At 41.0% G+C, this 26823-nt stretch overlaps 3 protein-coding genes and 2 long non-coding RNA genes across 5 annotated transcripts in view; 2 read left to right on the top strand and 3 right to left on the bottom strand.

Moving 5' to 3' along the window:
- LOC120746653 overlaps nt 1–1276 on the bottom strand; it is a 23921-nt gene extending 22645 nt beyond the window's left edge. Inside the window, exon 1 of the long non-coding RNA XR_005698891.1 lies at nt 1227–1276. This is a non-coding gene — a long non-coding RNA (uncharacterized LOC120746653). The remainder of the gene's footprint in view (nt 1–1226) is intronic.
- LOC120746634 (CD226 antigen-like) overlaps nt 1–26823 on the bottom strand; it is a 344409-nt gene that overhangs the window by 68000 nt on the left and 249586 nt on the right. The gene's annotated exons all lie outside the window — the stretch shown is intronic.
- On the bottom strand, nt 10081–13377 carry LOC120746659. Its single transcript, XR_005698898.1, has 3 exons — nt 12842–13377; nt 10947–11036; nt 10081–10176 (listed from the first exon to the last, which is right to left on the bottom strand). It is a non-coding gene; the product is annotated as an uncharacterized LOC120746659 (long non-coding RNA).
- Nucleotides 12315–14660, top strand: LOC120746637 (cell surface A33 antigen-like). Its single transcript, XM_040052068.1, has 3 exons — nt 12315–12480; nt 13522–13866; nt 14105–14660. The coding sequence occupies exons 1-3, from the start codon at nt 12417–12419 to the stop codon at nt 14377–14379; spliced, it is 684 nt and encodes a 227-aa protein (XP_039908002.1). The 5' UTR covers nt 12315–12416; the 3' UTR covers nt 14380–14660.
- On the top strand, nt 20526–25862 carry LOC120746648 (CD276 antigen homolog). Its single transcript, XM_040052086.1, has 5 exons — nt 20526–20652; nt 21174–21230; nt 22008–22088; nt 24742–25098; nt 25318–25862. Exons 3-5 carry the CDS (start codon nt 22019–22021, stop codon nt 25452–25454), a joined length of 564 nt encoding a protein of 187 aa, XP_039908020.1. The 5' UTR covers nt 20526–20652; nt 21174–21230; nt 22008–22018; the 3' UTR covers nt 25455–25862.

Raw genomic sequence — 26823 nt, 5'->3', positions numbered from 1 at the left:
TGTTGTGTAAGTTTCCCTTTGTTTTTGGAGCAGTGCATTTATTCTGTGTACTATTGTATTATGTATTATCATCCTTTTCTATCCTTACTAGGCTGTGCGATATGACCAAAATCTCATATCCCGATATAAAACATCTATCGTCCGATAACGATATAAATCACAAAAATGTAACATTTTCTGTAAATTCTGTGAATCTCGGGCAGCTCGACTTGCTAAGTGTTTCCAGCTGCACGTCGTGTACCTGGAGTCGAGTGTTTTAACCGATGAAACGATACATTTTTAGACATAAGTTGTAGCTGTTTTGCTTCTCATCCGTAAACACTGCATACTCTTTCATATGATTCCGTTTATTTTGAAAAGTCTCAACAGGATCTTGAGCTTTATTGTGAAAGGTTTATGTGGAACATAAACAAGCGGACACACAATGGTTTTACAGTTGTTGTTGCTAACGACAACGCATAAAAACAGGCGCTTGTGCGTCCGTAGTGTGGTTATATTAAATATAAGAGAAAGAAATGAATATAGCCACTACAGCGACCGTCAAAACCATGAAAAAATATTGACGTAAACAGTTTATTTTGCGACACCACGAAACAAACGATAGCGTAAACTGAAACAATAGACGTTTTTATATCGTCATCTGATGTACATCGTTATATCGAACAGCCCTCATCCTTACTCTCTCTATTCAAGCACAATACTGTTGAACTTATTCTCAGTTTATCTTCTGTATAGTTGTAAACATGTATATTTGAATTTGTTATATTTTCATGTCATTTTACAGTGTTTTTCACCTTTGAAGGAGGACGATGTTTTGTCCCACTGTTACCCGAGTGTGTATTGTTTGGTTGACAATAAAACTCGACTAAAGCAACAGAGTACTGGTACAGTACTAGATTTGCTAGTACTGCATTACTGTATATTGCTCACACAAACACACACACACACTTCATCAGCAGCAGACAGTCTCTTTGATGTTGATACATTTATCCATAACTGTGTGAAAACAGCACATGTGGAGGTGCAGGGAGGGAAACCCCGGGTTAACTGAGTGAGTTTTATCAACTCATATCAGCTTCATATGACAGAATATCCTGATTACCAATGTTAGCGTCAACTAATCTGAATAACAGAAATATACCCTGGGTATAATAAACTTTCTCTGTAGTGCAGGACCAGATCAGTCAAAGTCCAAGAATTCAAACAAACACAGAGATTCTACTTACAGAGCAGACACAGCACAGATGTTTCCTTCATCGTCCTTCTCACTCATTTCAGCTTTTTCTCATTTCTGTCTCTGACACCAAGTAAAGTCGCCCTCTTCCTCCTTCCTGTTGGTACAAAGAGAGTCGAGGTCAGATACATTAGAAATATACAACTATTAACACACTGTAACGGTTATTTTCTTCTAACACGTGGTATGAACGCCCTGTTACTTAAAGTTGCTACAAAAACACACAGATAGTTTTTTTAAAGAATATTTCCAAGATGGACGTCTGATCGACATCACGGATGTTACACCAGTGTCCATTTGATGAACCTCTTCAGCATCACCTGCCTGTCACCCTGTCAGACTTGTTACGACTCATCGAGCGATGCCACCGACCAGCCAATCGGTGACATCACAGTTTAGTACCTGCTCAGATCGCTTGGAAACCCGGCCGAGCAGGTACTAAAGAAATACATGGTACCAGGGTACTGATGACCATTCACACTCACATTCACACCTCTGGGCGATTCAGAATCACCAGTGAACTTAACCCCACTGACTGCATGTCTGTGGACTGTGGGAGGAAGCTGGAGTACCTGAAGAGAACCCACACAAACACAAGGAGAACATGCAAACCCCCCACAGAGGACTCCCCGACCAGGTGGTGGATGCAAAGCCTGGGTCTACCCTGTGGCCCTCTTATAAATGTATTTAGGTACTTTAAATATACACAACATGTAAACTATAAATAATAATAAATGAAAGTTATAATGCCACTTATGTCAGCTGTAACTCGTCTGGACTCTAATTTTACAGTTTTGTTTTTATTATTAAGTGTCAGTGCACTTATGTTAACGACAGTGAATCCTTAAGCTGTCATCATCGATTTTCACCTGTCAGCCTCATTCTGTCCTTTCTGAAAGTCTTCAACAACTCAATTATGATGTGACTGAAAACACAATGAAGACAAAATATTAGGTATAAAAAAAACTGACTGTGGAAAATTTATTCTGTTTTATCAACATATATAAACACATTTAAGGATCTGACTGCAATGTTTAAAAACAAAAACAAAAACAAATGAACAGTTATAAGTAATAATAATTATAATAATAATACCAAACATACATTTTTATACAAAGTAGAGCCGATCAATGCATTTATGAATTTATGAATGATCAGTTTTTTCTAAACTTCTAAAGAAGTAATTTCTAATGTTTCTATTTATTTCTATGTGTAATGTCTTTACTTATATTGGTAAGTAGAGTTTAATGAACATGACTTATGACGAGTTATATATAAAATTTAGAAATGAGCTGTTTAGTAAAGTATTTTAAATACTACGTTATTTGACACATTTCACATATTATACACCAACAAGTCATTTACAGCAGTGTTGGCCAATCACTTTTATGCAAATACCGGAAACCAGTTCGGGGCACAACCGTATTTGGCGCCGTTACCGTCCCGAGCGAACGTCGTCACAGCGGGGACACCGGACAAGATGGATACCGGAGTTCTTACGGTCGCTCTTCGGGATTCTTTCCTCCGTTATAACGCGTTTGCATCAACAGGTGAGATGTTACTCTTAGATTGCTGCTTGATTACTTTGCCGTTAGAGCCACCGAGACTCGCCGGACATCATATTTCGGCTGAAACCTCACATAACAGTAAAACATTCACTTCGCTCATAGTACGGCTAGCGATAGCGAAGCGACACATAACGTTAACATGGCGGTGCAAACCAGAGTAGCCGGCAAACGCGGACTGGTCCGGATTACTTTCACATTTATAACAGGGGATTTTAGTCCGGGAAACCTGAAGTCGGTACTAATATAATTCTATTAACACGTGCAGTTGCCCTACAACGGAGAAATTTACGGATAAAAAAAACCTCGACAGATACTTTTCGACACCGTGTCGCGCTATGCTATCCATCAGCAGCAAAGGAGGAGAAGCGCTACCGCCGCGAGGCTTAATGTTCGCGGCGGGTCGGCTGGCTCACCCCTGGCTGCACAAATCACGGTTCACTTGACAGCGTTATGTCAGGAGAACAACAAGCACTAAAGAAGTACTAAGCTCGAGGCGACGCAACAGCTGTAGCACTGTTTGCTTATATTGTGTGTGGTTGATTTAAACATTCAGAGCCTGGTTAAGGTAACAGCCTTTTTTTCTCTTGCATCAAGTACCTGCTGAGAACATCACTGTAGTGAAGTTTATCTGAGTCGTCCCCATCCAGAATCAAGGTCGGGGGCAGATCTAGAAGGTGGCATGTGCCACCCTAAAGTAATCTCCTGCCACCCCGAGTGCACCCTAGTTTTGCACATGACAATGTTGTTTACTAAAGTAAGATAGCACTTTGAGCCTAGCTACAGTTATCAGTGAATATAAGTTCTAAAACTGAATCTATAGCTTAGTGTTACCCAATGTTCCCTCTAATGTTTCATGTGTCTGAGCGAACACACAAACTCCCCAAGCGATCCCTTGGACCGCTGTGAGCAGCAGCAGACGTGTGCACTGTGGTCACGCCAGCATCAAATCCATCCGAGTTACTTGGTTTATTAAAATAATCAAATTACAACATTTACATTGTTGTCATTTACATACAATGTTTTTAAATAAACATTTCAAACTATTTACAGAACAATCAGCTGTTCTACATCAAATCTGATGCCACACAAATTATTTGTGCCACTCCAAAAAATTATTTCTGTCCACTATGAGATAAAGGAGAACATCACAAACCTGATACCTGCAGGCCTGACAACAGGAGATGTATCACTCCTGTAACACCTGTAACCACTCAGCAGTCGCCTCATTGTTCTGACACACACAACAAAACTATTGACTACACTAGGGCTGTACGATATGATCACAATTTCATATCCTGATATAAGACATTTATCGTTATTAACCCTCTGGGGTCCACGGACACGCTGCACCTCCAAATCACACGACTGATTTAAGCTGACATAACAACAAGCTGCAGCCACGCTCAGTCTCTATTTCAGACAGTGTTAAAACTTATTGCAACACCTGATTGTTCTCTCATTTTAGTTATAGTAGTATTTTTAAATGGTTGTAGAAAATTAAAAAAAAAACAAAAACAAAAAAAACAGCAGGTGTATTGGCTGCATTTTTAGATAAATAGTTGAAAATGTTTACAAAATGTACAATATATATTTGCATTTAAAAAGATAGTACTCGAATTTTATGTTTTTTTGCGTGATTTCAGATGAGTTGTGTTAATACAGTATGCCAATTTAAAAAAAAAAAAAAAAAAAAAAAAAAAAAAAGCTAAATTCAGACACATGAGGTTGAGCTGAGAAGAATGACACCAAGCAAGACACGGGGAAAAAAATAAACAATTTAAAGGTGAAATACACATGTTAAATCAAAAGCAGTTAAAATGGCCAGTTATATGTTGGACCTCAGAGGGTGAACACAAGAAATCATGAAAAATTAGGTTTAAATCTTTGTTCATGACAATGCAGATTTCTGACATTTTGTGTAAATTCAAGGTTCAACATTCGTCAGATGCATATACAAGTATAACACAGTGAAATGTAAACCTGACACGCTCCTTGACTTGTGCAAAGGGGGGAGAGGGGGAGAGAGGAAGAACATTATAAATAAATATATATATATACACATTTGGTGAATGTGCAGTAGTAGCATGTATGCAGCAAGCTTCTCGCAGTGGGGATGATCTCCTCCGCTAGCATATTGACAAAACATACTGCTTCTTCCGTAAACTCGTTGATGTCGACTGCACATGCTCAGTCTACATCGTTGAGTGCGTCCTGTAGCGTAGCTTCTGATTGGGCAGACCAACGTTTCACCTCCCTCGTGGTTACTTCTTCCCTCCATATGTTTTGTTTATACTGGGGAATGAGGAAGATGGCGTTGTGGTCAGTCTTCCCGAAAGCCGGGTGTGAGACAGCTTTGTAGCCCTACTTGTACTGCGTGTAGCAGTGATCCAAAATCCGATCCCCCCTCGTCGGACACCAGACATGCTGGTAGAAATTCGGCATGACTTGTCCGAGGTTCTCTTTATTAAAGTCTCCTGCTACAATGAGGGCTGCGCCCGGGTCCTTGTTTTGAAGCGAACTCAGCACATCATGTAGTTCGACAAAGCCATACCTGTGTCCGCTTGGGGTGGGATGTAGACCACCAATGGCAATGACCGAGGTGAACTCACGGGCAGATAGAAAGGGCGGCACTTAATGCTCAGGAACTCAAGAATGTGGCGAGCAGCCGCTGCAAAGAGTAGAAATGCACCTGGCATCACACCACTTTCTGTTTACCCACACTCCTCCACCTTTGGTTTTGTTTGACTCTGCCGTTCTGTCCGCGCGGAGCACAAAGAATGAGTCCGACGGAGTTACGGCCTGGTCCGGCACGGTGGGGTCAGCCATGTCTCCGTGAAGCGCACAGTGTCGCTGTCCCTCATGTCACGTTGGAAGGTGACTCTTGCTCTTAGGTCATCGAGCTTGTTCTCCAAAGCAGTCAGGAAGGAAAAATCGCCCCATGTTGTTAAGCTTTCTGGATTTTATATTTATTGGGCTACAGATTTATTCATTATACGGACTACACGGTACATAAACCCAAAATTTCACGTGTTTATCTAAACTGTATAGTTACGTGGACTGCAGAAAATAATTAAGTTGTAGACTATATTTATATGAATAGCATGTATATTGAATCATTTTAACCATATGTAACCCATCCCTTGTTTTTGAAAAAAAAGACTGATTTTGTCGCACATTTGATTTCTTTCCCCCCCATAAGAAAATTTCTCTAGATCCGCCCCTGGTCAGGGATAAAAGAAAATAGGTCCTGTTGATATTTGGGCTTCGTTCCGCCTGTTCCAATAAGAAGTAATCCCTCACTTGAGAATGCGCTCAAACTTTAACATTTCCGCAGCAATTTGCTGAAACAACCTCTGAACCAACAACAAGGATGTAAGACTTCCTAAAACTATAACTTCTTTTTCTAGGAGGTTCCACTTTATGGTAATGTAACGACATCCAACTGTAACTTTGTCACCAAATTAAAACATCACTACTTGACTAGCTGGTTGTAAAGAAAGCGGAGTAACCTGGATCCTGACCAGTGCGCGCTCCCGACGCTGGGGAACGCTCCGTCGGTGATAAATGGCACAACGCTCAACCAGAGCAGCAGCCATGTTTCAGCGCTACAACCAGACGTGAAACACGACCTTCTTGTGACTCTGCGTGTCTGTGTTTTACTTACCCCGACATGCAGAGGCTCTAAAAACATACTAGCAGCTCCTTTGTGCCTGATCCCACACGTCAGCAAACATGAAGACGGTGAAAGCTGCTGATAAGCTTCGTTTTTGTCGACGTCACGATTAAAAACAGGCTCCAATACCCAAAGTTAAGCCCACGTCGATTTCGAGTAAACGGCATCCTTGTTCAAAGCTTCTAGCAAAGCTGTTTTCCCACCGTCCACGAACGATAACACAAACGTTGATAACACAAACACCCTCTCTTCTGACGAAGAGAAAACGTGTAGCGAGCTCACAAAGACTGCTGCGGAAGCGCGTTCCCTGTGTGCCTGCAGAGCGAACCGATGACCGATAGGGGCAGTGTACAGTATGGCACGTACTACAGCGCACCTCGGTTGGCACGGAGTCGTGGGCCTGATGTATGGAGCTCATTGCATCATTTAGTCAGTCAAATATGCAGCTGTTCAAAGGTGTTTGCAAAAATATTATTTGTCTTAAGTCCTTTCAAATTGTGTTTTTGTTTGATTTCTAACACTGGGAGCTAAACACAAGTTTTTCTGTTTGCACTGAGATATGTTTAGACTTTGTTCTTTATCAAGAATTTATCGCTTTGTTGTTCGTCTGAATTCTGTGATTCCTTAACAGATTTTAACAGGTCTATGGTCACGTTTGTGTGATTCAACCAGCATAAACCAGAGAGCAGTTGTGTCTGTTCCCCACTCTGATTGGCTGATGTTGAAGTGACCGCTTCCTCTCTGCTCTGTTGTTACATCTTTCAGACCAGAAAAACCATCACGGCTCAGTCTGGACAGAACGCCACGATGACATGTCGAGCTCCAAACAACAACTTCACACTTGTACAGTGGAGCAGAGCTGATCTGGAGCCAGAACATGTTGCTGTTTACAAGGGTGGACAGTTCCTTCCAGATCACCAGCATCCATCTTTTAAGAACCGGGTGGATCTGCAGGACAGACAGATGAAGGATGGAGACGTGTCTTTGATTCTGAATAATGCAACGAGTGCTGATAGTGGAAAATACGAATGTCGTGTGTTCAACAGAGGAACTGTGCACAGGAAGAGAGCCCTGTCAAAGATTCCTCCCATCAGCATCATCTACCTGAGTGTTGTTGATCCTCCAGGTGAGTGAGTAGAGTTGAGTGTGTGTGTGATCAGAGGTGAAGCTGCTTCCTGCTTGTTGATGTTTGTTTCTAAAGATGTTGTTGATGAGACTTTGTAGAAAGCAGCTGGTCTGAGTGATGTGATCAGAGTGCAGTAGATAATGTCTGACAGCAGTTTGAAGAGGAAATGGATTCTGTTCTGTTCTTCACTCATCACCTACCTGACAGCTGACACCTCACACCTGTTTCTCACCTGCAGGTCAGCCAGGAGGAGACACAGAGGACGGAGGGAAGGAGGCAGGAGGGAAGGAGGATGGAGGGAAGGAGGCAGGAGGGAATGAGTTGTCTTGGGAGTTGTTAGTGAGGGTGGCAAGAGGGATGGAGTTGTTGGCAAGGGTGGCTATAAGGATGGAGTTGTTAGCGGTGGAGACTAGATGGATGGAGTGGTTGGCGAGGGTGGCTAGAGGGATGGAGTGGTTGGCGGGGGTGGCTAGAGGGATGGGTGGTTGTCGTGGGTGGCTAGAGGGATAGAGCTTTTGGCGGTGTTGGCTAGAGGGATGGATTGGTTGGCGAGGGTGGCTATAAGGATGGAGTTGTTGGCAATGGAGACTAGATGGATGGAGTGGTTGGCGAGGGTGGCTAGAGAGATGGAGTTGTTGGCGGAAGTGGCTAGAGGGATCGAGTGGTTCAATTCAATTCAATTCAATTCAATTTTATTTATATAGCACCAAATCACAACAAAAGTCGCCTCAAGGCAATTCATTATTGTACAGTAGATCGTACAATAATGAATACAGAGAAAAAAAAGAGAGTTGGGGACGGTGGTGGCTAAAGTGATGGAGTTGCTTTGGGAGTTGGTGGAGGTGGTGTTTAACCTTTTGGAGTTGGTGTTTTGATCTACAGAAAGCTTAAACCACAGAAGCAGGGTTCATACCAGCTTCCATTAGAACTTGAGTCTGTTTTAAATGTTTCAGTTTTTTTCCAGCTGATCTGAGCTTTAATCATGAAACCTAAACGCCTATTAATTAATTTTAAGTTGTTTACAAATTGTCCAAAGAAGAAGTTGTACCTTTAGCTCCTCATTGTCTGTCCAGTCTGTGCTGAACTGCGCCCTCCGCTTAGCCTTGTCAGGGTCACGGGAGGCGCTGGAGCCTATCCCAGCTGTCTTAGGGCAAGAGACTGGGCACACTCTGGACAGGTCACCAGTCTGTTGCGGGTCTAACACAGAGACAGAAAACCACTCGCACTAAAAACCAATTAACCTAACTCTGTGGAAAGAAGCCCGAGGACTCGGGAGAACCTGCAAACTCCACACAGAAAGACCCCGACCTGATGGTGTCATCAGGGCCTTCCTGCTATGAGACAACAGTGTGAACCATCATGCTCCACACGTCTTAACTCTGTTACAGCACACTGTTTTTAATATATTTATTTCGTAAGATTTTAAGAGGGATGATTATTTATTTTGTTTGATTATTTATTTTGTAAAAGTGAATTTTTCATCAGAATCTTTCTGAATTGTTGACTCGTTTCAGTTTGTAGGAGTTTGTGGTTCTAATGTTTCTACTGTAAAGATAAAGTGCCTTTTGATATGGCTGTTGTTGTTTCCTGAATAAAACTGAAGCTGGAATCAAAGTGATCCATGTTTTGTTCTTCATGTTTGTTTTTGTTTTTCTTGCAGTTTTCAGACAATTTTACTACAACTATTATTTTACCAATAAATATTAAGAACTACATAATGACTCCCATAAACTGTGACAGAGTTTATAAACACAACAGCTGCTATAAATGTTGTAAAACACGATTATGTTTTAATTGGTTAACCTGGTCCTTTATGACCACAGAGAGAAAGAACAAAGGATTTACCAAGTGCACTGAAACGTAAACACTGAAACCTCATCCAGATGTTTCACACATCACATAAAACTAATTTGGATGTTTTCTTTTCCACTTAAGTGACAAAAACATACTTTAATGCATGTTTGCTCTGAACGGCTCCCAGATCTACAGGATGTTAATTCTCCTGAGTTAACATCCTGTAGATTTGGGACCAGTTCCCTTTTTCCATGGATGCAGTGCTGGTGACCAAACTAGAACTGGTTCTGTGTTCCCATCAGGAAAAGTTGGTTCTGCTGAGAACAGGAAACTGAGGCTGTGATTCACACAGGCTCACTAAAGTCTGACAACAGCAGACTGGAGAAACATTTCCAGGTCTGATGAGTTCAGATTTGTGCTGTGATGGTCACATGGATCCATCCTGCCTCGTATCAGACCATTGATTAAACACCACAGCGTGTTGCTGCTGACTGCATCCATCCCTTTATGAACACACTGTAACCATCCTCTGATTGCACTCCATGTCACAAAGCTCAAATCATCTCCAACAGGTTTCTTGACCATGACGATGAGTTCACTACTCAGGTCACCTCCACGTCTGACATATTTGGTGGCCTGAAACAGGCAGAGTCCATAATTACAGAGAATCCAACGATGACTTTTCATACCAGCTTTGATGGAAGCTGCGTCTCCTGTCCCCCATTAATGTGACTGGAAATGTCCTCAAACTGGGCAGCACTGGTGGATCATCTTTGTACGTCTGATAAGAGATGAATGCAGAGCAAACATGAGGCTGTAACTGAGGACAATAACTGATCAAATTCAAATTTTATTTGTCACGTACACAGTCATACACAGTACAATATGTAGTGAAATGCTTGGACAACTGCTTGTGACCAAAAGAAAACAAAAAAGGAAAGACTATGAATAAGATAGGAAATAAATATGAAAAATTAAAAAGGGTAAATTTAACTAGGAAGGAATAAAATATAAATTAAGGTTAAAAATGAAATAACTGTACAACACAAATTAGAATGAAGGGTAAATTTAACTGGGAAAGAATAAGATAAAATATATAAATTAAAGTTGAAAATAAAATAACTGTACAACAAAATACACAATATAGAACTATATAAGAATGTATGAAGAAATATAAATAAATAAATACACAATAACAGCATTATTATTCTGTCATTATTGTTCATTACTGTCAGTTACATTGACTGTATGAATTGTAATGACACGACACTCACAGACACACAGGTCTGTTCAACATCACAAACCGCTGGTTGTCCCTCTTCCTCTCCCTCACAGCTCGTCTTCCTCCTCACTCTCAGGACTGTCCCTCTCTACATCCTCTCCAACTAACTCCTCTGTCTCTCTGTCATCCTGCTCCTCAGCTCCTCCTCATCTCCATCCTCTCTCTCTACATCGTTCTCCACTGGCCCCTGTCTAAAGCCACCTATGCACTGGGGGGGGGGTTATGTTCAGGGATTTATGATGTTTGTAGTAAAAGAAGAGCAGCTGAACCTTTCTTCTTTGTTTTTCTTCTCTTTGACGATGATTCGTCCATCACTGACGTCTTTTCTCACTGCTGAGCAAACTGCAGCTGATCGCTCTCTGCACATGAAACACACAAAGATAAATAAACCAGTGCAGGTTTTTGCAGGTAGAACAGCTGTTAGCAGTGCTGCCACACGTGTGATATAAAGAAGAGTCGTAGCATCACAAACATCTTTCTTAGAAACTGGCAGCAGTTTTCAGCAGCTCACATTTTACTACAAGGTCCAAAACCAAGACTCTTTCTAACGTTACACACACACTACAATCAGCACTGTGGTGAGAAATGAGCTTCACACATCAGTCCTGTGGAGCTCAGGGTCAATGTTGTAGCTGAGATTCATTTACATGATGTTTGGATTCATTCACTGAATTCTACTTTTACTCCACCTGTTTGCTGTCTGGTATAAACACACTATAAACAACATGTTGTGAAGACACTATGGCAGGATAGCTCGTGAAACATCTGCTCACATCTGGTTGAATTCAGTTGTGTACATCCACAAAGAGCAGCAGGTCAGCTGATCACAGCCTGGACACTGAAAACCTGAAGCTCACGTTAGAACGACTCTGATTATTTTCCTGTGCTGAGCCACTACAAACACTTTGAATGTTCCCCACCTGCTGAATCCACTTTAACCCTGACTGTACAAATAGAACATCTTTGTTTTCCTCTGCTCATGTTCTACTTCACTGATTCAAACTGAGGATCTATATTAGAATGAACATTTAGACTGAAAGAGTTCATCAGAAATCCAGAAATGTGTGTGTTGGACCAAAAATTAATTTCTGATGTTTCTGTGTTTTTCTCTAATATGTTTATAAAGTTTATATAGTTAAACAGACTGTAGTGAACAGGATTTATGAATGAGTTATAAATAAAATAAAGAAATGAGCTGCTGTTGAAGTATCTTGATGACACTGTGTAATTGTACCACAATGTAATGAATTCAGTCCTTTGTGGTGACTTAAATATCCTCATACAACTATGATGTTATATTTCTTCAAACTTCTTGGCCACATCTCATTTTAAAAGGACATTTTAATATTAATGACACTTTTACCCATATATATATATATATATATATATATATATATATCAAATATAACTGATCTATTCTAGTGACAGAAATATTCTTTCTTGCTCAAAATAAGTGGATATCGTTCATGAGAGATATAGACCTATTTAAACAAATCTCTTTTAAATTCCCGCGATGATATCTGGCACATTCCGAAAATTACGTATTAGCAACTGATAGGCTGAAGGGTTGGGCGGTCCCCGCCAAAGTTCATTTATATGAAGGGTTTTAAGGATTTTAACAGCAGGTTGCACTGTAGACCAGTTCCGGCTTTGGCAACAGTTTTCCAGTCAAATTTTCAGAAACTTTTCCCGCGAACTTTAAAAACACTCTGATCTGCGCACCCACAGAAGTACAAGTAATGGACCTGACATCAGCCTGCTGCTCTGTGATTTTCACCTGCCTTCTCTCGGCTGTCTGTTCAAGTGAGTTAAACTGATTTTTTGTTTTTACACTGTAACTACACACTCATAACACACTGCGATCCACTGTAACTACACACTGACACACACTGAGGTGGCAGAGATGGATCAGGGTGCTTGTGTTATGATCGGAAGGTCGGGGCTTCACCGACCGTGAGGTATCCCTGAGTAAGGTACCGTCTGTACACACTGCTCCCGGGGCGCTGGACTGTTGGCTGCTCGCTGCTTCACTGACTGAATGTGTTAAATGCAGCGGACTCATTTCCTACTGGACTAACAGCAGCCTGCTGTCACTGTGAGCAGGACACAAATGTGTGAAACAAACTCCACATCTGTGCTGATGTTCGCTCAGTGTTGTACTTACTCTGAAAAGTCCCGCACAGGGGGGGTTGACGTCAGAGAGGGGGGGCGGGGTTTTCCGGAACCTTCTAAAGCAGAGCAGAGGCCCGGTCCTCTCCCGGTCCTACTTCTTCTAAGTCGTCTGGATATCCTCGTTAAACTTTCTAACAATGCAGAGTTTTCGCTCGGAAGTTGTTTCTACCATCTCTTTAAGGGCTGAGGTAAAACGAAACTTTATAAACTAGAAAATCCGTCAGAAGAAGGAGCGAGTAAACGCAACGCTGTCACAAACGAGCCCGAGGTTTTCCTGCTAGTCTTAAAAAAGGGTTGTACTTCCTGTCCCAGTGAGCAGGAGGAAACTGTCTGAATCGCTTCACATTTACATGGAAATGATCATTAATGCTGAAGCCGTGTGGGTATCAGTCACGGACCGGCCTCCCCTCGTGTGTTTTTCTATTAAGATCAGGATCATTGCCCGAAAAATGATGATGTTACCGATCAGATTCTTTCATGGTGGATCAAAATCTGATCTTCTCTGTGTTCATAATTTCATCCATTCAGACAAGATCAACAACACTGACTGACACGCAACTCCAAAAACTAACAGAGCCTCCATCGTGTTTCACAGATGGCTTCAAAAATGTACAGTTTTGATTCATCATTTAAACCTTTAACCTCTCTAATCTGTGTCGTTTCTTCTTTCAGACCAGGAAATAATTACAGCTGAGTCTGGTCAGAAGAATGTCACTCTGACATGTCGAGCTTCAAACGACAACAACATCTTAGCTGTAAAGTGGAGCAGAGTTGACCAGAAGGAGGGATATGTCTTTTTGTACCAGGATGGGCACGTTATTCCAGATTATCAGGATTCATCTTTTAAGAACCGGGTGGATCTGCAGGGAAGACATAAGAAGGATGGAGACGTGTCTCTGATTCTGAAGGATGTCACAACTGCAGATGCTGGAACATACAAGTGTCATGTTGCCCAAAAATCAGGGGAACCTATGAGCCTCATCACCACCATAAACCTGAGTGTTGTTGTTCCTCCAGGTGAGTGAGTAGAGTTGAGTGTGTGTGTGATCAGAGGTGAAGCTGCTTCCTGCTTGTTGATGTTTGTTTCTAAAGATGTTGTTGATGAGACTTTGTAGAAAGCAGCTGGTCTGAGTGATGTGATCAGAGTGCAGTAGATAATGTCTGACAGCAGTTTGAAGAGGAAATGGATTCTGTTCTGTTCTTCACTCATCACCTACCTGACAGCTGACACCTCACACCTGTTTCTCACCTGCAGGTCAGCCAGGAGGACACACAGAGGATGGAGGGAAGGAGGACGGAGGGAAGGAGGATGGAGGGAAGGAGGCTGGAGGGAAGAAGGAAGAAGAGAAGGAAGCAGGAGGGAAGGAGGATGGATCTGTTGGACTGAAAGTTGGACTGAAAGTTGGTCTTCCTGTTGGCGTTATTGTTGCTGCTGTTGTTGTTGTTGTTGGTGGTGTTTTAATCTACAGGAAACTTAAACCACAGAGTCAGGGTTCATACCAGCCTCCAGCTGAACAGCAGCCTGTTTGAAATGTGAAAATAAGATTTCACAAGTTTTTAAATGTTATTTTTGTTTGGTGCAAACATCGACAAACAGTCCAACAGAGAAACAGAGTCAGGATTCAGGATTCGCCTCCTTGAACTCTCTCAGAGGGCTTCCAGCTGATCTGAGTCTCCTGCTGCTGTTCCAGCTTCTCAGAGCAGAGACAGACGAGGACATCCTGGATTTGTTGTTCAGCATCTTTGTGAACGATTTCATCACGTTGTGTTGAACAGTTTTAAAGATGGATTCATTCCAAAAGAAGAGTGAACTAATGTCGTACATTTCCTTCTTTTTCTTTAGTTTGCTTGAATTTCAGACGTGTCCTGTTTCTACTGTATGTGTAGCTGTTAGCTCGTGACCTCTGCTCCTGCTGAGCTGAAGCCTCAGACTGTTTCTGTAGTTTAAATAGACGAGACATCTATAATATATATTTGTATATATTAAATTACATGGAGCTTTTATTTATTTCTGTTTATTTATACACTTTTAAAATTATTCCTGGTACAGATTTTATTGTTTTATGTTATTATTGATGAAAAAATGAGTTGGATTTTGTATACATGAATTCTCTTTTATAAAAAATATTTTCTATCCTGTATTCCAAAACGTTGGTTCTGTTCATCTGGACGTAGCTTGTAAATGTCCCGTTTATAAGGTTGGGGAAACCTGCAGTCACTTGGATGAGTGACGAAACGTTTCTCCCACTGAAAACACCACGTCCAGGTGAACGGAGTCAACTTTTGGAGATTTACTTACCTGGATGATTGAACATGCATCAAGGCCCTTTCTCACCTGTACAGTCTGTTTTTGTTCTGTAAATAAAGTTTCTTAACCTGAATGTTGCTTCCTGTTGCTTCATGAGTAAATCTGAAATGAAACTGAATAAGCTGAGCTGGAATCAGTCAAAAGTGAGATTGTGTGAAATCATCTTTGCCTCTGCTTTTAAAGTGAGTTTTTCCCAACTATCGCCATCTGGTGGCCTTCAGAGAGAATGCAGGCTTCCATGTTTTATGCCGTGTCTACAATGCATCAGTGTAGTGCTATTAGTATAAGGTGGGATGTAGATTTTGTTACATTGTACCTGTGAGCACAAACTACACGCATCAATAGGCAGGTCATGTACTTACATTCATACTGTGCTACAAACCCCTCAAAGTGCTTTTAATTAACCGCACATTCATAAAGCAGCTTATTCTGGGCACTTCATCTCCCTCACATACACGACCAACCTAGAATCTTCCACTCCAGAGTAGCTGAGTGCAAACTCCTCACAGAAAAAAAAAAGCCCAGCAGGATTTGAACCTAGAACCTTCTTGCTCTGACAGGACAGCAACAACCTGCACCACCTATGGCAGAAACTGGATCTGTGCCAAAGCACCATCTCTCAAAGCGCACTCTGACATCTGTATGACCTGTGCTGTTTTCTTTTTCACTCTAGGGAACCTTGGACTTTTGAGTCTTTGTCCTTCGTGGGGTTTACCTGTGCAGGTGAGTTTGATATCAAAGTCTTATTAATTTCATACGACAGCTGAGTGCTGTTGGCTGCTCACAGAGAGGACGCAGGTCTCCTGTCACCAAACCTCTGCTGTCATGTGGCAAAGCAGATGTTAGTTTTTAGATGTACTCACACACAAACAGTTTGGTGCAATTAAGTTGTGAAGACAAGATTTTTCTGTTCATAACTCAGCTGTCACCAGCAGAGGGAGGAGTCGAGGCAACAGCTGATCTAGAGAAATCTTCTCAGGGTAGCAAAATCAGTCATTTCTTTACACATGTTACAGAATGTAACATCTGCATATGTATCATATACATGGTTAAAATACATGAAATATACTTGCTGCCTACTTTATATAAAAAAAAAACTTTATTGTTTTCTTTAACACTCATAATTAAACATTTCACTTAAATAAAAAAGGTGAACTGTTTAGCTTATATGATAAATAAACATACAATGCAGAAAGCTACACAACATGAAGCGGTTCATTTACAAACACTAGTCTAACTTAAGTTTCACACTCTGTTACACAATACTAACCTGATCTGCTTCTGTTGTTATAGACTGTACGTGGTTCCCACTGGTCTGACATTTCTCTTTAACTTTACTTTTACAGCTTTCAAACTGTGCTTTACCTTCTTTGTTATCATTATTTTTTTAGCAAACTATTTTTTATTAACATTCTTTATTAACACAACTGATCTAAAAAAACAAAACAAAACATAAAAATCTACTGGGGAAAAGTTATCTTTTACTGTAAAAACCTCAGCTGTGTTTATTGGTGGTGGTAGGTATCGTCCGTGCTGCATTCACATCTTCTAGTAGATCTTCTGAGGGTACTTCATGTAGATTTGGTAACCAGCTACACTGGATCCAGGTTTCAAGCTCAGTTCCTCTCGCACTCAACGATCCTTCTTCTACTGCACTTGGGGCTTTGTACCCAATCTCGGGTGGGGGTGATGATATCTCCCCCCTGACCTGGCGTCCTGGCTCCCCCTTGCCGTAGCATTTGTGTTGTACCTCATCAATCTCTAGCTGTGCGAGCAGTTCCTTCTTTCGAATGTTGGAACACTGAGCTACTGGTTGTTTCACCATCCATGTAGATGTTGGGTATCGAAGACTCCATAGGTCCCTCATCCTGTCCATGTACCTCCTTCTGCTGGGGTTACTTGTGTAGTAGCGTTCCAACAACACCCTGTTTTCATCTCTTGCACACCAATGTCTTCTTGTCCAGTAGCCACTTCTCATCAGGGTGTCCTGGTTCAAATTTGTGAGATGCTTGTTATAGTGTCACACCAGTCCATGATTTCACTTCTCTAATCATTCCTCACATGCTCCATGATGTCCTCTTATAATAAAGCATCAGACTAAACCAAGTCTGCAACTCTTGAGGTCAAAAATGTCCTCCTGTGTCCAAACTATGCTCATAAAGCACGCTGTCACATGCTTTCAATTTTATATAAACCCTCCTACAAAGCATGAATGTTAACAGTAAATGTGCACGACAAACAAATAGAAGCACTCAGAAACCATCTAGATAACTTTTATGTCAAAGGTCATGGAACATAAAATCATTGTGCATCATCTTATAATAAAAACATTTAAAAAGTTTGCTGACTTTATGCAAAAAATAAGGTTTCAAATTCTCCTGCAGATTGAAAATCAAATCAACCTTATGCAAAAGTTCAATAAGGAAGATCTGTAGTTACACATCTGTCTGCTTTCCAGGTATTGGCGCACCATCACGCCAGGCTGCTTTTCAAAATGGTGATAATGTGACAGACATCACATCTTTTTAAGAAATCACAATAAACTGAATAAAGAGGACGAGCTGTTAAAGGAGTCCTCTGCGGTTTCTATATTCCAGCTGTGGCCACAGCTGTTTAACCTCTGCATCGTCTATCAACTGTCCTCCAGATGCATTTTAGGACCTGAGACATACTTCCAGCTTCCAGATATGTAAAGTACATCCTTACCAGAAGCTCGGGTCTCAGAAGGAAACTTACAGTCTGTTTGTTCTACTGTAACATTAAGGGTCAAAGGTCACATGAAAACTGTCAGACGTTGGGAAAACTAATGCTGCACTGCTGCCACCTGCTGGCTGTTATCATGCAGTGACTGATGCCTCTTTCCATTTTCACACAGTGCATATATTCGGCGGCCACTTTATTAGGTATACCTTACTAGTCCCATGTTGGGCCCCTTTTTGGCTTCTGAGCCGTTTTCATTCTTCATGGCACTGATTCAGCAAGCTACTGGAAACATTCCTCAGATTCTGGTCCATATTAAAATGACTGCATCACACAGCTGCTGCAGAATTTTCAATGATGTGAATCTCTTGTTAAAACCACCTGTTGGACTGAGATCTGGTGACTGTGGAGGTCATTGGAGTATTTCAGTGAACTTGTTGTCACGTTCAAGAAGTTACATTAGTTACATGGTGCTTTATCCTGCAGGAATCAGCCTCCAGACGACACTGTGGTTATAAAGTGATGCACACAGTCAGTTAGAATACTTCAAGCAGGCTGTGGTGTTCAAACAATCCTCAGTATGGGGTCCAAAGTGTGCCATTAAAATATCCCCCACTACACCACCAGCACCCTGTTCTCCCTTCTGCAGAAGCAACAGGATCATGCTTCTGCAAAACTCCTCTGTGATCTGTGTTGTAACTCTGAACTTATCCATATGATCCTGTTTCTGATTGAATTCTCTAAAAAGTTAAATTTTCAACAGATTCTGGTTTATGTGAGTCATCTTCTTCATTTTCAGAGCAGAATGGCAGAAATATAAAAAATGTTCTCAACTTCACAGGATCCACTTCATCATGTCTGCATGCCAATCGGTAGTGATTTGACACACACGCACAATGACTGATCAATGGTCATGAGAATTTGCATAATTATGATGAAGGAACTGACCTCCCCGCCCATTGTTCCTTCAGTGATTCTAGTTTCAGTCATTATGCAAATGTACTGTTTATAAGATTGGGGAAACCTGCAGTCAGCTGAGACTGAAGAAGTCACTTGGATGAGTGACGAAACGTTTCTCCCACTGAAAACGCTACGTCCAGATGAACAGAATCAACTTAATTATAGAAGTTTATTTTTACAGTAGTCACAGAGCAAACATGTTGCTGCAAACACCAAAATGTCTACAAATAATTTATTACAGATTTGTAATAAGATTTGCTTCAACTTTATCTAGTAGCTGAATTTTGTTTAACCCTTTTTTATTTATGGATTTTTACTGACTTTTACTGACCGACTTTACTGACTCAAGGAATTAAGCTTAAAGTTTGAATTTGAGAGGAGTGTGGTGAAAAAACGAACAAACAAAAACAAACCATCGTTCACTGTAAAGATCGCCAGAGTTTAAAGAACCGTCTGGATTCTGTAAATCTCACAGTTAAAGTCTGCTTGCTGTGTTTCCTGGATTTCTGAGCAAAGATGAGAAACCTGCAGCCTGTCCTCTCACTTTCAATCAGGAAGAGAAGATCAGAGCCAGGAAGAGGAGCTGAGGAAGGCAGGAAGAAGGAGCCTGGCTGAGAACAAGGACTATGTTCAGGTGTGAGCACTGCAGCTGCAGCACAGCTGTGGACTCCACCCTGATGATTGTTTGAGTGAGTGAATTTTCTCTGTTTAGTTTGATATTTAAACATGTTTGAGTGATTTGTTGCCATTGATTGGCAGCTGAAAACTATGTGAAAAATGATTGCATATTTGATAGTGGATCCTTCTTTAGCCAGGTTTGTCACACAGTTTCTTCTTATTCAGCATTTAAACAGACAGATCTGTGTCTACAGGTTGAAACAACTCACATCGAAAAAAGTTTAAATGTGGAGAAGTGCTTTCAAATGAAAAGCCTCATATTTTTACATGTTTTGCATTATTCTTATGTGTTTGATCTGGGGTCAGCTGGTACTAGAAATTGTCGATATATAAAACATATGATTGAATTGAATGTATCCTCACCTAAACCTCAGACTTCTGGCATAAACATGTTATAAACATCAATACCAACTTATATTGGTACCTGATTATTACCAATACAACGGAGGCTCAGGCATGTCTGTACATGTCCGGTGGCCTGCTGTTTCCTGTCCCTGTGCGCGTGTGTCTCTGCGCGCGTGTGTTTTCTCTCTTGCTGTATGAGCATGCGGGGTTTTGCAAGAGTAGCATGATTGCAGTTTCCATGGTGAAATCAATGTTTACTTTCATGTTTATGTTTCACGTCTTTGGGCTGAAAAACACAAGACGGACATTCCCACAGCAGCTTTCTGTCTGTGCGTGGGAGGGGGGTGAAAACAATAACTCAATAAGAACTCCATTCAAAAAAGTAAAATTCAGATTTTTTTCAGGATTTTCGAAATGTTTTATGTAGTTTTAAAAATAAGTAAAGTGATTCAACATCAAATTAGGGATCATATTTTTATGTTTGCAATTAAAATTTACTTACTTCTTTCGTCTTTGCAGTTTACTTTCCTGTTATTGGTTCTGCTGAGTCATTGGACGTTCCAGTAGAAACAACGGACGGAGGAATGTGAGCTATGCAGCTCTCTGATTGGTTAGAGAGAGAGCGCGTCACCAGAGTTACTTACGCTCTAGTGTCTTGTTGCGCTGCAGAGTACAGGCTGTTGTTCCTGCACGTGGCGTGTTATTCACACTTGTAAAATCTCCAGCTGTGACATATGAAGAATAAGAAGTGACAGTAGAGCGACACAGAGTCTTTATCCTCACAGTGCAGCGGTGGATTCAGCCTGTTTAAGGTAACTAACAATGCTAATGCTGTCAGACAGCACTGAGCTGTTACATTCATACACAGTGTCACAGCAGTCTTTAAAATAGTGATTAAAACGCTGCCTGTAAACAAAGTGTCATCAGACAGGATGTCATCACTAAACTTTCAAACAATTCAGATTAAAATGAGCTGACAGCAAATCGTTCCTTGTATTACTGCACAAGGAAAAGACTGGAGATGACAAAAATGATTTAATGGATTTTGTTTTCATTACACGTGTGCACACTTTCAATCTGAATGACGACATAAATGGTGATAGTAGTGTGTGTGTGTGTGTGTTAAGAAGCCATTTGTATCTGTGTGCTAACAACTATGTGCTAACCAGATTATTTCCCATTTAAAGAAACAAACAAAAGAACAACATGCATTAAATTATTCCATTGTAAGAATCTGATCCATAGTTCTCACTTTGCAAAGGCAGTCTGATTACAGCACTAATTGACATGTTATAATACGTCTTTTTACAATCTCCACCTGATCACCATCCAGCAGGAGGAGCAGTGAGTCCTGAGGCTGTGCTACCAACCAGGATTTCATCTGATCCAGGTAACTTCAGGGTCTCTATACTGCTGGGGTAAATCACCACGGTAACTTAATCAGATTAGAGATCAACAATACTGTAGTTTAGCTTTTTCTCTCACGCTGCTGATTTTATATAAAATACACAACATATATTTTAACTTTACTTACTCAGTAAACCCTGGTAAACTTAACAAACTGAGCTTTGTGTGACTGCTTATTCTGAACAACAGTGTTGGGGTAAGATACTCTGGGTGTGCTGAACTCACTACAGACTTTACCTCAGATGTGTAACTTCTGACTCATAAACGCGTGTTTCAATCTACACTGTGTTTCAAAATCCAAAGCAATTTGACCACAAGCAAAAACCATTTTACTAATGTCTACGTAATTTACACACAATTTACTTTCAGTTTCACAAGTCTGATAATTTTCTTGCTTCCTGTGAGAACAGATGTCTAAAAATATGTGACTCTATTTTTAACTGATGTGCAGAACCTTAAATGTGTGAAGAAATCACCTAAGACACAGAGATGCCCACATTTCTGCTACTGTTAGCACTTTGTGCTCTCATCTAACAAGTGATATCCTGTCATATCAGGTAATTCCTTCACACATTTGCTGAACATAAACATTTTGGAGGGTAAATAATCACTATTCACTGTTGGACGTACACATTTGTAAATCTTAGTTTATGTTTGTGGATCATATCAGAAGCTTTGGTAACATAAACTTCTTGTGTATTTTCAGTCGACTCAGCTTCTCTTTTAAACTATGTAACACTCATGAATTTGGGATCTGCAGGACAACCTGAGATGGATACTTGCAAATCTGTGATATTCTGCTGGATTCTGCACGTCTGCTTTTCCCCGGCTGCATATACAGGTGAGACCAGCAGGTATCACTGCTGGGAATTGAATTGCTTTCATTGTCACTTTATATATATATACAATTTAAATTATTACATTCAAAATAATTATAAAGCTCATTCACACCACGTTCACATGTATCAGCAGCACATTTGGTCTGCTGATAGGAGGGACAGAGGGAAGTACTGAATAGTTGTTGCTGAGCAGTGATGTTTCATGGGATGATGACACAGCAGACTTTTCCCATAGTTACTCACACACATATTATGTGAAAATTGTAAAGACTGACCAAAAGGTAACAAAAATAGTGCCAATAATCTTGATGATGATAGAAATAAGAGACAGGTTTGTATAATAATTCAGAGGCTGTCCACCTTCATAGTAATCAGATAACGAGTCAACCATTTAAAGTGATCAGTGTTTGCCGTCCTGTAGCTGTGAGCTCATCTCCTGGTAAAGATGACGAAGATGATGCTCAGTGTGGTGAAAGCTTTCATCAGAGCTCTGATCTTTGATCTTCGCTGATCCTGGTTTCTTCTGTGTGTAACCTGAACGAGGGACAAGTGCTGCCAACACAGCATTAATGTGTGCTGTTTAAGTTGGTATTGTTTATGACAGCATTTTATAATGACTGTAAGTGCATTTATCATTTTCCACACACTCCCAGCTCCAGCAGACTGTGAACACTAGTTGTTGATATAGATATAGATTAGATATAGATATATAGATATAAATTTGTTATTCCCAGAAGTTTGCAGCTCTAATGTGGATAAAATTCCTCTCAGGTGAAAATAGTGGACACATATTAGCATTAAGGGCGTGTCTTACATGTAATTAATCAGTTTGTATACAGGGAGTGCAGAATTATTAGGCAAGTTGTATTTTTGAGGAATAATTTCATTATTGAACAACAACCATGTTCTCAATGAACCCAAAAATCTCATTAATATCAAAGCTGAATGTTTGTGGAAGTAGTTTTTAGTTTGTTTTTAGTTTTAGCTATTTTAGGGGGATATCTGTGTGTGCAGGTGACTATTACTGTACATAATTATTAGGCAACTCAACAAAAAACAAATATATACCCATTTCAATTATTTATTTTTACCAGTGAAACCAATATAACATCTCCACATTCACAAATATACATTTCTGACATTCAAAAACAAAACAAAAACTAATCAGCGACCAATATAGCACCTTTCTTTGCAAGGACACTCAAAAGCCTGCCATCCATGGACTCTGTCAGTGTTTTGATCTGTTCACCATCAACATTGCGTGCAGCAGCAACCACAGCCTCCCAGACACTGTTCAGAGAGGTGTACTGTTTTCCCTCCTTGTAAATCTCACATTTGATGATGGACCACAGGTTCTCAATGGGGTTCAGATCAGGTGAACAAGGTGGCCATGTCATTAGTTTTTCTTCTTTCATACCCTTTCTTGCCAGCCACGCTGTGGAGTACTTGGACGCGTGTGATGGAGCATTGTCCTGCATGAAAATCATGTTTTTCTTGAAGGATGCAGACTTCTTCCTGTACCACTGCTTGAAGAAGGTGTCTTCCAGAAACTGGCAGTAGGACTGGGAGTTGAGCTTGACTCCATCCTCAACCTGAAAAGGCCCCACAAGCTCATCTTTGATGATACCAGCCCAAACCAGTACTCCACCTCCACCTTGCTGGCGTCTGAGTCGGACTGGAGCTCTCTGCCCTTTACTAATCCAGCCACGGGCCCATCCATCTGGCCCATCAAGACTCACTCTCATTTCATCAGTCCATAAAACCTTAGAAAAACCAGTCTTGAGATATTTCTTGGCCCAGTCTTGACGTTTCAGCTTGTGTGTCTTGTTCAGTGGTGGTCGTCTTTCAGCCTTTCTTACCTTGGCCATGTCTCTGAGTATTGCACACCTTGTGCTTTTGGGCACTCCAGTGATGTTGCAGCTCTGAAATATGGCCAAACTGGTGGCAAGTGGCATCTTGGCAGCTGCACGCTTGACTTTTCTCAGTTCATGGGCAGTTATTTTGCGCCTTGGTTTTTCCACACGCTTCTTGCGACCCTGTTGACTATTTTGAATGAAACGCTTGATTGTTCGATGATCACGCTTCAGAAGCTTTGCAGTTTTGAGACTGCTGCATCCCTCTGCAAGATATCTCACTATTTTTGACTTTTCTGAGCCTGTCAAGTCCTTCTTTTGACCCATTTTGCCAAAGGAAAGGAAGTTGCCTAATAATTATGCACACCTGATATAGGGTGTTGATGTCATTAGACCACACCCCTTCTCATTACAGAGATGCACATCACCTAATATGCTTAATTGGTAGTAGGCTTTCGGCCTATACAGCTTGGAGTAAGACAACATGCATGAAGAGGATGATGTGGACAAAATACTCATTTGCCTAATAATTCTGCACTCCCTGTAGTTATGGTAAGCAACTCTCTGCCTACACTCTTATAAATGTGATTAAAGTGATTTATTTTTGGCTCTAATTAGTAAACACAGAGTGAGTCTGCTGCTTGAAAAGAGCAGTGAGGGAACTGTGGCTCAGGTTTGAGGTTCAACCATCATCAACCAGAGCACAGTGGTCTCTGATCATCTTTCTGATTGGCTGCTGTACCAGTCAACAGTTTAAACTTTGACCTTTAACCTCTCTGCTCTGTGTTGTTTCCTCTTTCAGACCAGAAAACGATCACAGCTGAGTCTCGACAGAACGTCACTCTGACATGTCGAGCTCCAAACAAGAACATCATTGTTGTTGTAGAGTGGAGCAGAGCTGACCTGAAGGAAGAATATGTCCTCTTGTACCGGGATGAGCGGTTTGATCCAGAAAACCAGCATCCATCTTTTAAGAACCGGGTGGATCTGCAGGACAGACAGATGAAGGATGGAGACGTGTCTCTGATTCTGAAGAATGTGACGACTGCTGATAATGGAACATATGAGTGTCGTGTCTTCATGAGAGGAGCAAACCGCAGGAAGAGAGCTCATCTGAAGACTGAGCCCATCACCACCATCAGTTTAAATGTTTCTCCAGGTGAGTGGTGAAAAGAGGTGAAGCTGCTTCCTGGTTGTTGATGTTTGTTTCTAAAGATGTTGTTGATGAGACTTTGTAGAAAGCAGCTGGTCTGAGTGATGTGATCAGAGTGCAGTAGATAATGTCTGACAGCAGTTTGAAGAGGAAATGGATTCTGTTCTGTTCTTCACTCATCACCTACCTGACAGCTGACACCTCACACCTGTTTCTCACCTGCAGGTCAGCCAGGAGGACACACAGAGGATGGAGGGAAGGAGGCTGGAGTTGGTAGGAATCATCATGGTGGACCGGTAGTTTTTGGTTTGCTACTTGCTGTGATCATTGTTGTGGTTGCTGTTGTGATCTTTAAACAGTAGAAGAAGGCTCTTCCTCTTCATGATGAAGAAGTAAAGCAAAGAAGGAGATGATCTGAAAGCACCATGAGAGGAGAGAGAGCGAGCACATTAAAAGCAATATAAAAAAGATAGATAGATGAGGTTTCCTTCATGAGGAGAACAAACAGAGTATAAACCAGTGTGTTTACAGTGAATGTGTCTGGTCTGAGCTGCTGTGGGGACCAGTTAGAGAGCAGCAGCTGGATTCCAGTGGTTGGACTGGTGGACGACTTCAGTGAGGAGTAGATGACATTTGGCTCTGGTAGAAACTCTGCACACACAAACACAGCAGCTGTCCTTCCCATTTCTTTCACTTTTTTTTCTTATTTTCACTCTGAAAGATGAAAAATAGGAAAGTTAAACAACAAGTGGACAGACTTTAGTTTGTATTTTGATTCAGGGACGGGGGTGAGGAAGAGCAGCAAGCAGGACTCTGACTGACTTGTTTGACTGAAAGTGAATTCATTTGTTTAATTTAATATCAGAACATGTTTGAGTTACATTTCATTACATCAGCATGGTAACAGCTCCACACCGTCTGATAAGTTTAGGTTACTCGTACTCAGTGTTGGGTAAGTTACTTTAAAATAGTAACTTAGTTACATTACTAGTTACTTCTCTCAAAAGTAACTCAGTTACTTCAAGTTACTCGTTACTTTCAGAGTAACTAGTTACTAGGGAAAGTAACTTTGGTTTAACTCAGAATTCTCTTGTTAATGTGTTGCTTCCATAACTTTGCCAGTCTTTTAGCTTGTTTACTTGCCACAAGTGCACTGTGCCACCTACCAATAGAAAGGAAAAGATAATGTGCATATTTCCACGCGAGAAATCCCACGCCTGGACCGTCATTGACTGCTGCCATGATTCTAGCCTACGTCACAGCGTCATGTGCGCCTTTTACATCCAACACAAAAACTGCAGTCGTGGTGCTTTCGATTGTACTCAGAACTCAGAAATTCTGCCTTCTGAATAGGAGGATGTAGGTAACACCAGACTGCAGATGAGCTGCATACAGGGCTGGACTGGGACAAAAAAATTGTCCCGGGCATTTTGACTAGAGACCGGCCCACCATTATAGGAAAAATCTTAAAGCCTTTGAATGAAAACAAACGCTGTTGTGACAGTGATGTACACTGTTCTGATGGTATATATGTATCAATCTATCAATTGTTTGTTGTAAGATTCAGATAATTATTTTTTAAAAGCGAGACATTTTAAATGAGAATAAGAAAGAAAAGTATTTCCTTGTGCCCACCTCTCCCTGTTAATGCCCTACCTGCCCCCTGGCAAAACTTTGCTAGATCCGCCCCTGCACAGTTACCAGCTGTCAGCTACCTAAAAAAGGATCCTG

Source organism: Simochromis diagramma, unplaced genomic scaffold (assembly GCF_900408965.1).
Source record: "Simochromis diagramma unplaced genomic scaffold, fSimDia1.1 OVJJ01000201.1, whole genome shotgun sequence".
Classification (NCBI taxonomy): Eukaryota; Metazoa; Chordata; class Actinopteri; order Cichliformes; family Cichlidae; genus Simochromis; species Simochromis diagramma.
This window is presented reverse-complemented; position numbering and strand designations above follow the sequence as displayed.